The sequence below is a fragment of the Botryllus schlosseri genome, chromosome 3 (assembly GCF_051294905.1).
Source record: "Botryllus schlosseri isolate E-star chromosome 3, Bs_hap1, whole genome shotgun sequence".
Lineage (NCBI taxonomy): Eukaryota > Metazoa > Chordata > Ascidiacea > Stolidobranchia > Styelidae > Botryllus > Botryllus schlosseri.
The window spans coordinates 26,416,590-26,431,578 of NC_137238.1; the positions used below are offsets into that span (position 1 = coordinate 26,416,590).

Here is a 14,989-nt window from a genome sequence, read left to right on the forward strand (position 1 = left end):
TGCATTATTTAGCATGTCCATAATGAATCTCAGATCATTACCGGCTGCATCACGACTAATTCTTGAATCAAACCAGACATGGACATTAAAAAGAATGTATTGAAGCGGAGCGGTGGTTACATTTCTTTAGAGTCCCAATGGAAGCTACCTGGTCGCCCACATAATATCTTCTAAGCATACAGGATTGTGTCCAGAATCCATCTCACATGGTGTGCTGCACCAGTTTGGCGATAACTAATATACTTTACCTGTACTGCACCCGGAAAAGCAGGACCACTTGGCGTAATCTCAATCATATCAGATAGATATTTATGGGATCTATATGTTCACAAGCATTCGCTGTTTCACCCCTGTCATGCCTGCAAGAGGGTATTGTTGTTCTGAACCTATCGTTATTCAATGACCAAGTGTCTCATTTTATTATTTAATCACCAACGTACAATGCGCTTACAGAATCATCATTGCCTAGCGTACTTCCTGAACTAGTAGAAGCACATAATCAGCAAGCCGCCGTGGTCGTGATCATTGAAGCATATCTGATTATCCAATCAAGAGACGTGATTTCGTGATTACTAGTCTTCTCGCCGTTCTATGGTCGCTAACACGCCCACTCTATGGCAGCTACTTTCAAACGCATTTAGACAAATGTTAACGACTTTCCTGTAAGCCTATTGCAGGTTCATTGACGTTTTTTTATCAGTAATCTACAGAATGAGACATGGATACGCATCTTTTTTGAGATTTTCCAAATTTTGGACAACTCTACTACCTATATGCTCAGCATATAACTTTCGACGGCATTACTACATTGAGTTACCAATACGTTACAATTTGCGGGTATGTAATGGCCAGTACGTATAAATTAATGTATATCAATACAGTGTTTTATATCATATAATCCAATATTGCTCAATCGACTCCATCCTCCGACACACCTGGGACCGAATACCATTCAACGGAATATGTGGTGATCTACCTAATACGAGATATCTCGCGTACGTTTGTTTTGTTTGTTTTATTTTGTGACGCCTTTCCTATGATTCAACACCTGTCACTGTGGTGGTTCAAAAACAGGCATTATGAATCTATCAACAATGCACTAAGTTGTTACGTTCCTCCCACCATGACTGAGTAGTTGCAGTAAATGACGTGTTGTCAAGTCAATCGATATTCGAATGTGACTCGAGTCAAGTCAAGTCATTCGAAATTGGAGGTGACTCCAGTCAAGTCGAGTCGACTCAAGTCAAGTCACGGGTCAAGTCACAATTCAAGTCAAATTGAATTTTCGAAGTAAGAGGCATGGTTACGTCATTGCATTTTGCTAGCTGTCCGAAATAGAGATTGAGTGGTCATTGATTTTGAACCGTCGAACGAATATATAGTCAAATGTACACGTAATAAGGCGCTGTATCGCTCACATATACGTAGAACTGCTCATCTATGTCAGTGTTTGCATAGCCTCAGTTTATAGTTACCAGCCAAAATAGAGAATAGAGAAAAGAATTGATGAGATGTAATACATTACCCATTTACAAATTGATATGATACCATTCGAGCCTGTGGTAGAGGACTATATAAGCTATATTCGAGTTGAATTTCAATAAAAAATAGGTTTGGTTAAGGTAAGAATACAGAAGGGAAATATACATTTTGCTATTAAATTACTATAGCCTATTATACTAGTTTACAACAACGTAAGCTGTAAGCTTCGATCACTTCGTTTGCGGTCAATTTATTTGTGCGAGAACAATGGAGGGGCAGTAAAACGCACGATCATTAAAATATTGTTCGCTCTCACGGGTAACATCAGCGTTTAGCGAACAATCCAAACAAATGCGCGATACACTGATTTTTATCGACACCGATTACTTGATGACTTGAAATTGACTCATGGATTTTGCTCCGAGTCACGAGTCAATCCAGATTTCTGATACGCCGAGTCAAGTCAAGTCAAGTCATTTTAGCAAAGTGACCCGAATCAAGTCAAGTTATACGAAAAAGGTGAGTCGAGTCCTCCCAACACTGGCTTAACCTCAGATTCGTGACGAGTACCTCCGAAGCCTCTTATGGCTGAACGCTTAGCCTACTGGTTACCTCCCGGTTCTGGTGACTAGCAGTAGTTATGGTTGGTTAAGGTAATAAAAAGTTAGTGTGAATAGCACTAATGGTTTCAAGCTGTGAACATGTCAGGGCGTAGCCAGCTAATAAAACAATTACTAGCTCAACCTATATGTTTCCGGGTGACTAGCTCTATTGGGTATGAGCTCATGGTCTGTGAACTACAGTAGGTGCAATTGAAGCTTGAACGAACCCACTCTATAGATGAATACTCACGTATCGGTTTTATTCATATAGTGAGCAACTGATCGGTGAGCACAGTACTTTCATTTCTCCATTCGCGATCGACACCTTAAATTTCGTCTCAGTAAACACGATCAGATCAGGCGTTTGCTGCTCTACGTGCTGAGAGGCGAGTATTAAATAAAGCTCCAGTTTTAACGCAATCAGTAGACGCTGCTGTCTGGTGATATACAGTTCACGAGAGAAGTGTTGCAAAATTTACCAAAATAGTTATATATCTAAAGTGACAAGCATGCAGAAAAGAATTATGCGACCTTCGGAGATACGATTTTGTCAAGACTCCATCTCTTCCACGTTCACCAAAGGGGACCATGTCAACTCGGTCGCAAACGAATTGTGTACGGGACATCTCGATGAGGATAACTTTACAACAATGGAATTGTTTCTGAATAACCGCGACGGACGGTATTACACACGTAACAACCGAATGCTATACGTTTTCCGGGTGGCTCAGTTCAGAGAAAGATTGGACAAAATTCACGTTAACGTGGATAACGAAAGGGAGAGCGACCGTGGGAAATTCACAACAAAGAATGATGGCATTACCGTGGACGTGCGAGGCGGAGCCAGAGTACTGGATCATTTCGATTTCGAAAGGTGGGATCATTAGATGGAAGACAATGCATCTGGAAATACACGATTTGACGCACACTTTTTTACCACGCTATATGTGGCTTTCATACTTGGATATTATCAGAAGCGACCATATAAAAGACAGTGTATTTTTACGTCAGTAATCTGTGGTGATTTGTGTACGTATTTATCAATTATATTATATAGGCTTGTAAAATATCGACATCTTAATGGATTCATTGTTATATCACCGGCTTGGTGACTATACTGCAAACATATTTCATGATACTTTTCATCTATTATTTTGAACAAATTCTATTATACAAACCAGTGGTTCTCAACCGCCGGTCCGCCAGGTATATATTACAATTTTATACCTTAAATTCAGGATGCAATGTAAAATGCTTGTCCATTGATCAAATAAACACTAGGGCTGGAAACATGTTCGATTTGACTTAAAGTTCAAGACGTGTCATTTGACGACATGCGAGCGACAAGTACAGAACAGGTACGAGCCGACTTATCGCTAAACAGCGCAGTTCGCGCGAACATTCGTCTTCGATTCATTCATTTTGTGCAGGACCATAACCGGGGCACCCAAAACCGCCCATTTGGAGAAGGGCTGAGCTTGAAAGGAACCCGAAATTATTTTGCAAATGAACATCAGGGTTATAACCAAGTCATAAGGTTCCGAGTCACAAGTCAATCTCACTTTTTTAGTTTTGACTCGAATCAAGTCGGGTGATTTTCAATTCACCACCGAGTCATAGTGTTTTGACTCGAGTCCGAGTCCAAGTCATTGTGTGGACTTTTCAGTTTCGAGTTAATGTCATGTGAAACCCACTTTTCACAACTCTACTCGATGATATCGAATGCTTCTCATTCATAATATCCTCATTTTCCTCACTTTTAACAGTTTCAGGTAGCATTTTCAAGTACCGGTATTGATAGACGAAATAATATCAGCGTGATAACTTTACTATTCTTCGAAATTGCAATGAAAGGCCTGTCTTGATAGACCAAGTCTCGAGTCATATTACTTGATTCTAGTCATGCGCAATGACTCGAGTACAAGTCAAGTCAATACACAAATTGACTCGAGTCATTACAACCATGATGAACATAAATCATAGCGTATTTTTTGAAACTTTTTCCAGCATTTTTCAATTTCTTTTCGCTCTTTGCGCGATTTAGTGTCACTAAATGTCTTGCATATTAGATACCCTTCTCCGACAAATACGCATGATTTATAGAAATAGGCATTAGGGCGTCAGCCATTACCGCGCCATGACGTACCAACGCATAATATTAAAGATTAGGCTAACATGGGACTCCGAAAGGCGTGCCAAAAATACGACAGCGAGAAAACCGATTCAGTCATTAATGATGGAAAATTTTCGCTATTGGTTCGATTAAGCTACTTAAACTCTTTGCTTACACTGAAAAGAATGAATGTGCTCACAGGTACAGGGGAAAACATCCGCCCAACTGTGGCTTTATCGACCTGTGGGGCCAAGATCAACGCTTTTGTGGGTGGGCTGAAGAAGTGCTTTTTCGGCACGGATTGCCGGTATGGTTTCTGTAAGGTGTTTTCCTGCGTCACACATTGTATTCGTAGTTGCCAGAGTAGCCTATGCGTCCGATGGCAGTGGGCAATGAGCAAGTAGCACGACACGGTTCTTGGTTCGACTCCGAAACGCTTCTTGTATCAATATTGTCAAAGAGAAAAATAATATTCGAGTTGGCGTGGTCGGATAAGCCCACGGCCTTCGGCACGAAACACTGTAAACGACTCTCGGCGGTAGCACGTCTGGATAAGGCAATTTTACATCGACTCAGCAGACTGACTACCATAAAATCACATGGATTCCATCGTGAAGATAATTAATTACGATCAAAACACTCTATATTTCACTCTCTAGCATCATATAATTGCAGAAAACGGCTGCATGCTTTACAGTTTGGCTTAATTTCAATTTTGAAAAGACACCGGTCCGCCAGTCAATTTTTTGAAATTTTACCGGTCCGCGGGGTGAAAAAGGTTGAGAACCACTAAACGCAAGGAAAAGGACTCTCTATACCAAACCTGGGCTAAGTGTGGTCCGCGGAGCTATTCTGTGCGGCCCGCGAGAGGATGCTTGGAATTCAAAACATGATACCTGTTTTTTGAATGTGTGTTAGTTTAGTTCAAGCCTTCTTTTTTGCCATTGTCAAATTACGCATTATATGATCTGTGTTTCAAATTGTTACGTGATACGTTTCCGATTACCTAGTTCGTAAAACAAGTCAATCAGTGCTCTTGATTACTATATGACTCATCATATCAATCACCCATAGGATGAACCGGCATGTTAAAAAAGGAAGCCGAAAGCTGAATTTCGAAGAATCAAAGAAGGTTTAGAGCACTAAATATTTGTATACTGGACTCAGAAGTAGACCTTTTAGGTTGTGTCGAACATGTCGCCGAGATTTAGGATTTTAATTAAAGTAGGTCTTATGACAAAAACACGAAGACTGAAACTCAGTCAAGGGAACGCGGATTTCAGTAAAACTGTAAGCTTCGCTCAGCATTATGGCTATTTAAGCTACACACTGCTCGAAAGACAGCGACCAAGACAATAAGCTTTCCCAAATACATTTCAATGCAGTGGTTCTCGAACCGACGTAAAAGCATCTGAAGGGGGCGCAAAACCGAGGTCAAGTGATTTTTACCCCGCAGCTCATAGTTATTGCTCTGTGTATTGTCCGACTTTGATATTTCAGAATTCTCTCATAAACAGCCATCACCTTCCCTGCCATCAAACTATCCGTTGGGATTGCTAGCATTCTGGTTGCTCTTTTTAATATTTTGTGACATCATGATGAGGGGGGCCCGAAATGTTTCACTATCATAAAGGGAGGCGTGCCTAAACAAGTTTGAGAGCCACTGCTGTAGTGTCTTAATACTGGAACGTGGGTACGGGTTTGAAAAGGGCTGAAGATGTATCATGTTTACGCGTCAGTTTTGCATTACCTAACATCAACACATTCACCGAGCAGCATTTATTAGCAATGTAATTTAGATATAAAATTAAACTACGCTGCAGAATATAGCTAAAGATTTTCACTCGGCCCGCGGAGAAAAATAATTGCCCACCCCTGCTCGATACCCATGTATAGGGCTGCATTCAAAACAAAAATCAATTTAAAACGAAAATCAATTTGAAACAAACATATTTAAAACAAGGCTCTAATTTGAAACATGTTTTTTTAAGACATGACGTCACGAATATTCAATTGTGACGGCATACTGGATTGACATTGACAATTGAAAATATATGGTAAATATAGCTCCTTTGACGAAATATATCTGTACTATTAATGTTGAACCGACTATTTTGAGGGTTCCAACCATCCCATATCGATATATGTCGGCTATATCGGGTGGTAATTGTCCGTAGGCTCATACAACATGTTTTTTCGAAAGTATTTACACCATTATGGTATAATTTTACAACTAAAAAAACACATTTTTTTTATATTGAAGGTCATGAGGCCTTCGTTTAAAATACTGTTTCAAACATGTTTTAAACAAAGTGTTTTAAAATACCGTTTGTTTTAGATGCAACCCTACCATGTAATTGAAAGCTTGCAACACACCACGACTACACGTATATATTCCTTGTGATATTCGCTTATGACAGTATCTGAAATGTGGAAACCATGACCTTCTATTTATAGTTACATTTGATTTTGAACCGACGTAGCGTGCGCTGAGACAAACATTGCACATAATTTGGTTTCTAACAACTCCGCAGGTGTCGATTGGCGTATTTTCGACTACACAAATGCAAATAAATAGGGCTATATTGTATAATAGATATGGAACAGAATGGGTTGAGAGGTTGACACTGATCCAGTCGTCAAACGTTATCAACCAACATTGTAGCCGCTGGAATCACATTTAAAGACCGAGTTCTATTGGATTAACATGGTGCATTGTTATGGGTTTCATAATATACTGCAAAATCTAGCTTTTGTAATGAATCCTATTTACGACTCTCACTGTGTAGTGTGTACACTCTAGCCCAGGGGTTGTCAGCCATTTCTTGGCCGTGGCCCATTTTCCGGTTAGTAAATGCGCTGTGGCCCATCTCTTATCCTAGAGTCATAATCCCGTTCAATGCGTGTTAATCGACGGCGCTGATATGCCTATTTCTTTAAAATATGCGCATTTTACTCTTAATATACCGATGATGATATATGTCAAGCCTGGGCAAAGTGCGGCCCGCGGGCCAAATGCGGCCCGCGAAGCCATTCTGTGCGGCCCGTGAAAGGTTGCTCAGAATTCAGAACAATAAACCTGCATTTTGAATGTTTATGCGTGGACTAAAACCATAGGATGTATCAACTGAATGGGAAATTCGTTTATTTTGAAGCATGTTCAATTGTTCATTAATATACCACGAGTACCCTGCCTATACGTAGGCCTACCTCGCATGCGTATCCAGATTCAAAATAAAGGCAATGTGGAAAACTATGAGTAGCAATCGAATTCACAAGAAATCACTATTCCATAAAGTTTCGGTCAAACCTTCTTTGTTGTTGATATTGTCACATTGCGCATTATATGGTAGGCTACGCATCCAAATTGTTACTCGAGGCGTTTCCAAATCCCTAATTCGAGAAAAAAGTCAATCAGTGCTCGCTACTACTATATGACTCATCATATCTATCACCCATAAAGGATGAACGAACATGTCAAAAAGAGAAAGCCGAAAGCTGAAATTCAAATATGGTTTAGAATAGCACTAAATAGTTGTATACTGGAGTTAGGGATAAGCCCGTCCTTTTTAGTTTTTGCCGAGTATAGTGCCGAGATTAAGGATTTAATTATGACAAAAACACGAAACACTTGGTCAAGGGAGGGTGAATTTCAGAAAAACTGCAAACTTCGCTCAACATCAAGGGTATTTGAGCTGCACTGCACACTGGTCGGAATGCAGCAACCAAGACAAGCATTGTGCTATCCCATATACATTTCAGTGCAGTGGTTCTCGAACTGGGGGGCGTGAATGAATCTCAAGGTAGGCGTGAAGTTGAAGTTGAATGAAATATTTTTGGCGCTCCGCGTGATTTAACCCAAGCTTATACTTTATTGCTCTGTGTATTGTCCGCCAAGGTATTTCCTAGTTCTCATTTGGCCCGCGAAGGAAAATAATTGCCCACCCCTGATATATGTACTTTGACATAGTACATTCTGCTGGGACGTCATAATGAGTGATACTAGAATAGTCGACTCGAGTCGAAGCGTAAGCCGTGATTCAGAATCGAATCACTCAGGTACTCAATGTTGCCCAGCCTACCCGCGAGTCTATTTTGTACGGCCCGCGTCGGCATTTTGGATTTTCAAGTATTCGAAATTATTTAACCGCCACATATATCTATATATAAGATTTGATAACTTGAAATTCAATCCAAAACTGTCCAAAACCATAAACTACTCGCCGAACTTCAATATTGCAACACTTTCAAAGGCTACTGTGCAGTGGCAGACCAGTTATTATGTTACATTACCTGTGCATGATTGATAAAAAAAATGACCCGTTGATGATTTGTGACTGAAGATTGTGATTTCGACGTATCCGCGATCTTCCGTAGAATAGCTTGTGCTCGGACTGACCATGGGGTATATAAGATGAAAACGACTTGAGTCGGTTCAACGTTAAAATTAGAGAAAGACTTGTGCCTTGGAACGCCGTGGGTTGGTAAAGACACGAAGTCAACGAACTATAAAACTGTCACGATGAATACTAATATATAGAAGGTCATAGCCGGCGTTGCGTAGCGAAGCGGATTTCGTTATCTAAGCAAGTCGGTATGGCAACAATAGGCAATATGTTACCTTGATATATAGTTAGTTTCATCTTTTTTCTTCATTTTGCATCATGGGAAGCGAGTGGCGCAGTTGATTAAGCACTGCAGTCACGACAGCAATGCACCGTTGGTTCGAATCCCAGTTCTGACCAACTTCTACGTGTCGGAGGTTTCTCTGGGCTCCTCATCGCCGACCTCACTACTGCGGTAGTGCATTGAAAAGCCCAGAATGAAAGTGATCCGTGCTACAAGTTGGCAGCAATGACCACGATGGGAGCGAGAGAGGATGAAGAATGACTGCAGGAGAAATTGAAGGCCGTTCCGAAGATTGCAAAAAAGCAAAGACCCCTAAACATTATGAAAATTCGTGTCGTGGAGCACAAGGCCTAAAAAGGCGATCAGCTCCACTGTGTTGTGCACATTAATACATACATACATACATCTAGGCTAGGGTTAACATATTTGTGTGGAGCAAATTCCGGACACTCTTTATCGCCCACTAGCGGATTTTAAAATGAGGTGTAACTCATTGACCGTCAATATGACGTCACACTAGCGAAGCATTGCCCATCGACTGTATACACTATACAGGAATGGACTGGAACATATAGGTCATGAATTGGGCCATCTGTAATGTGAGCTCTGGTGATTGCTACTTGCTAGGGTCTGCAATAGATTCCTCCACGGGCGGGATGAAATCACCTGGCGGGCCGTGTCTGGCTCTCAGGATTGTGTTTGACAGCCCTGCTATACTGATAGGTCGGTGGGCTATCTGTATATGTGTTTTAATCAGGTTCGAAACAAACTTTTTTCTCCCCCCTTCCGCCCAAAATGGCACTGATCTTGGGCCCACCCTAGGGTGGTCGATGTAACTTGTTGGGCACTTACTATAGGCATTTGGCTGTTAAATTTTATGCATGAATTCTGTCAATATTATCGACTCTTCCATATAATAGGCTATTATAAAATGCACCAGCGTCCAGCAGGTTGCACATCCGGTCATTTCCAACCTTTATGGTCGCGACCTCTTTTCCCACTTGAAAATGTTTCGTGGCAAAGGTCAAAACTTGATAAGCTGATTACCAAAAAAAATTCAGCTTGCCCAAACTAACTCACGGCCTAGGAAGCTGATTACGTCCAACATAATCGCGATCCCCAGAAAAAGGCGAACGACCCCAAGATTTGGAACCACTTCTGTGATTGAAGCATCCAATCGGCCTTTACCAACTCTAGGAATGTTCCGTTAGCTTATAATTGCGATTACAATCTGACTTATTTCAGTAAATGATGGTTATTTATATTACTTTTGATTGCATTTTTGAAGAGGGTGATGCCTGGTGTCCATACTAATATCATTATACGTTGCGTTAACTCGCGCGCGACGCGAAGAACAATTTTAAATAGCATAAATCTGCTTGAAAATAATATTGTTTGTGTTGATTTACGAGAACCTATTGAGCCTGCTTCAAGCCTTCAAAATTCCGGACATTTAAGCATATTTTTGAAATTCCGCCCGGACGCAGATTTTTCAGTGAAATTCCGGACATGTCCGGGAAAGTCCGGACGTATGGCAACCCTAATCTAGGCTACATCTTGGAACCGTAGCGATATTATTATCGTCAATTAAATTTGGCGATTAACAAAGTAGTACGTTCGACAGCTGTAACAACAGTGGATAGTTCGGCGATTGGACAATTCTTCACTATGATACAATAATTTCATGTTGTTAATTATCTACTATCCGCTATAGCTTCATAATTGTGACGCGACAGCTTTCGCGATGTCATGATGCATTTGTCCCCCTGCATTGTGTCTGTACATCAATATTTCGACAAGTTATGCCAAGTAAAACAACAATTTTATTCAAATATTTAAAAATGTGATTTTTTCGTGTTAGGCGTGAATATTACGATATAGTACATCACATTATCACGATATGTGTGGAATACCTGCATTCTACGAGGTCCCATAAGATAAGGAGGCATAATTGAAAATACATCGAATACTCCTGTTTTTGATGCTGCGGCCCTAGGCGTCATTAAAAACCAGGAAATTGGCCCGCGAGCTAATTTGAGTTTGTGACCGATGATTTATAGACCTTTCATATTCTACTTCCACTTGAATTAATTTTGGCATATTGTGAAATGTGCTATAATTCTATTTGACATTGAGTAGAAGTTCACGGTATTACTTCTGCCTTAAGGTGAGTAGCAACGCCGACTACTTCGATTGCCTCGTCGTAGCAATGACCGTCAGCAAAATCTATGTGGCGGAAATGTCGCTATTTCCCCGAGGGAGCATCACAAATATGTTACCGACAAAATACGATTATTTTCAGGCACCAGTATAGTCTGCGCGTCTTTCGTGAGTACCGCTTCGGTTATTCCCCGATTTAAATGAATGTATAAAGAGCTGCGCTTTTGCGAATACCATCATACCAAATGTGCGCTGATGCTGTAACTAACATTCACGGGAGTGAGAGCGTATTCTGTTCAAAAATCGACGTTTGATAGCGGAGTCGGTGCTTACGAATTTATCGGAAATTCCAACGAGAATATCGTACATAAAAACATGCAGAAAATGACTTTGCAACCGTCGGAGATACGATTTTCTCAAGACTCCATCTCTTCCACGTTCACCAAAGGCGACCATGTCAACACGGTCGCAAACGAAGTGTGTACGGGACATCTCGACGAGGATGACTTCGCAACAATGGAGGTGTTTATCAATGAAGACGACGGACATTATTACACACGTAACAACCGAATGCTGTATGTGTTCCGGGTGGCTGAGTACAGAGAATGTTTAGACAAAATCCACGTTAAGGTGGATCAAATGAGTAGGAGTGATCGTAGGAAATTCACAACAAAGAATGATGGCATCACCGTGGACGTGCGAGGCGGAGCCAAAGTGTTGGATCATTTCAATGTCGAAATGTGGGATCAATAGATGAATGACAAATCATCTGAACATTGACAATTTCATACACGCTTCTATAATAGACATTCCCCGTCGTTATAATAACATATATATATATAGGACTAAAATTCATAATAGTTGAAAACGTTTATTCATTCGTGCTATCGGCAACGTGATTTGAAATTAGTGCTGTGACATTCGACAGTACCATATACCCGGCGCTTTAAAAAGCTAATCAACTGAATAACAATAACACCTGATATGTTCGTGTTTGCTCAGATATCGATTGCGCAGTCGACCGAGAAAGGTGCGCCTGAGCGATAACACTGCGCTCCGCTGATCACTGTAGGAATAAAGCCGACACGTCACTTTCTATTAATAAAGTGCGACTATGCGACCTTTAATTGCACCAGATTCAGCTCACAAGATATCACGCTACCCGATTAAATGGCTAAACACTGATTGTCACATCTTTACTAACAGATAAGGTCAGTTACGAAGTACTTCTACTATTTCCAGGTACTTAAATAGGATTTGCTTACCCGCACTTATGTATTTAAGTTAAGATATGCTTTTAGAATAATTCTACTTCTAGCTAAGGGTTTGTCAATTAAAACCTCCTAGTTTTTGCCGCGCAATGCAGAGTGAAGGTATTGAGTTTAGAATAGTGATTTTAAAGCTTTATAAAACTGCGAAACACTTACACTAATCTAAAAGCCTTCGCGGAACACACACATTCGCTAAGTAATGAACCTAAAATCCACCACAATACACATCTAAAATATTACGACATTTGAACGGTGCATAAATGAACTCTCCATCATAACCATTGAAAAAGAACAAATCTATTCAAATATAATTTTAACACCACCTAAAAGCATTATAATAAAGATTAATTGAAAAACAGTGTGGCTTCTAGTGTTCCCTGTCAGATGCCTGTCAACAAATGCGAGGCTTCACCTTGGAAAGTGTCATCGTAGTGTTTCTATTTAGCTGCAACCTATCGTAGCCTAGGTGAGCGTAACATCACAAATCATAAATGTGCGAGTTGAGTGTGTGTCCTGACCTAAAGAGAACTCCCGAGACTGTTTCATGGAACACCGATTAAGAACTAGTGATTTAATTGAAGTTGCAGTCTTTCTGCATAGAGTTTCCGCTGTATAAGTCCTGCTATAAGAATCAAAACGTGTATATATATTTAAAGTTCAAGCATGAGGATAAAGAGTATGCGACCGTCGAAAATACGATTTTGTCAAGACTCCATCTCTTCCACGTTCACAGAAGACGACCATGTCTACTCGGTCGCAAACGAAGTGTGTATACTGGACATCTCGACAAAGAAGACTTCACAACAATGGAGGTGTTTCTCAATAAAGACGACGGACAAATTACTACGCAAGTAACAACCGAATACTGTATGTCATCCGGGTGGCCGAGTACAGAGAGTGTTTGGACGAAAGCTTCAAACAGTACACGATGACCAAAAATATACATTCCTTGTGATACATATATTCGCTAGTTACAGTATCTGAAACGAGGAGACCATGGACTTCTATTTAAAGTTTCATTTGATTTGTATCAAGGAAGCGTGGTGAGACAACAATGCAGATAATTAGGTTCATAGCAACATCGCAAGTGTCGATTAGCGTATTTTTGACAGTACAACTGCACATGAATGGAGTTATATTGTATATTAGATGTTGACTGGGAATGGTTCAGAGGTTGATACGCAGTCATTTGTTAAACGTTATCAAGCAACATTGCAGCCGCAGGTATCACATTTAAAGAGCGAGTGCTATTGAATTCGTATGGTGCATAAAAATCAGCGTTTTTATCAATTATTTTGTTGTGTTCTAAGCGCAATCAATAAAACCTCAATGCGTAGTTAGTATTCACGGAATCCGTGAATGGTTGAAAACCATCGCTCAACACCTTTCTTTTTCTTCTCCCGCTTGTAATAATTTTTTCGTTCTTGAAATTGTCTACTACTTTTTACTTAGTAGATGTTTACGGTATTACGGTTCGGTTGGGGGGGGGGCTGACGAAGTGCTGTAACGGCCCAGGGTATTGATAAATAATTTACGGATAGATGTGCAACAAGTGACTTACGATTGAATACGTCGAGATGCGTACTTCTTAGTCGGCAAAAAGCAGCATAATTAGTAGTCCTATAGCTCGCGATCCAAGCGTCCGAATAATTTGATATGTCGGCGTTAATCGAAAGCAAGTGTCGCACTGATTCCAAAAATACGAATTGAAATCTAGCCAGGGCATTAAAACTACTCCAAAATAGACAGAAAAGGTTGATTGTTCTGAACAACGGGAGTGCGGCAACACAATAGCCAATTGCGTCAAGTGAATGATCGGAACAATGACAATTTTCATATTTTGGTGACTATTTTGGGTTCCTTTCATTGCCTTGGTATTCGCGCGGCCCCGGCCGTACTCTGAAATTCTAAATTTGGCCCTGCCACCGAAAAAGGTTGGGAACCACTGCCTATGATCCTATTATTGTACATTGGTGCTCGATAATAAAGTATTCAATGAAAAACAAGGACACGATGTAACATTTGGTAATCAGTTGACTGATGCGGTCCGCGGGCGATTTGAAGGCTTGAATCCGGCCCTCGGCGCAATTTGTGTTTGACATACCTGGTTTGATAGTATGCAGCACTGCAGTGCCGGAGTAACAGTCAACGGGCGTTTCGGTGCCAGCCATCTAAGACAGAAGTCATCAATTTTAGGCTAACAGGCGACTCCGCGAGATGCATGAAGGATTGGCGGTGATAAAACATTGACCAATATTAACCGATGCGTATTCGAAGGAACCTTTCATATTGATATGTCCAGGCGCCGAAATTAAGCCTGGATTAGTATTCTCATTGCAATTTCAGCCTCGCGGCACAAACCCCAACGGAATGGGAAAATATTGCAATTCGTGAAAAAATACGAATTTGGAATCGCGACAATGTTTACCGAAGGTGACAATCTAACAACATGCTTAATCACAGTAATTCATAACAACCTATATTCATACTTTATGAAGTCTTAACCAGGTAGCATGGGTGCCTAAATAATCCAAGACACCTCTTCAATCAGCGCTAACAGTGAACCTCAGCAGTGAGCACGTATATATATTACAAACAACGGCCGATATTATTGACGAAATTCCTTCATTAGCTTTAATATATTTTCGCGCTTCGTGTGAGAAGTCTATAAACGCACAATGCGTTTTCAATGCTATATTATAAGTAGGACAACTTTTATTTTACCTAAAAAA

The 14,989-nt window shown here is 40.5% G+C and overlaps 2 protein-coding genes across 2 annotated transcripts; both read left to right on the forward strand.

Annotated features, from left to right (window-relative positions):
* The first annotated feature begins 2,068 nt into the window (after positions 1–2,068).
* Positions 2,069–13,389, forward strand: LOC145436248 (uncharacterized). The gene is made up of 2 exons (XM_080313611.1): positions 2,069–2,958; positions 12,914–13,389. Exons 1-2 carry the CDS (start codon positions 2,594–2,596, stop codon positions 13,110–13,112), a joined length of 564 nt encoding a protein of 187 aa, XP_080169737.1. The 5' UTR covers positions 2,069–2,593; the 3' UTR covers positions 13,113–13,389.
* LOC145436251 (uncharacterized) lies at positions 11,216–12,171 on the forward strand. The gene has a single exon (XM_080313615.1). The coding sequence runs from the start codon at positions 11,362–11,364 to the stop codon at positions 11,737–11,739; it is 378 nt and encodes a 125-aa protein (XP_080169741.1). The 5' UTR covers positions 11,216–11,361; the 3' UTR covers positions 11,740–12,171.
* Positions 13,390–14,989: the final 1,600 nt, after the last annotated feature.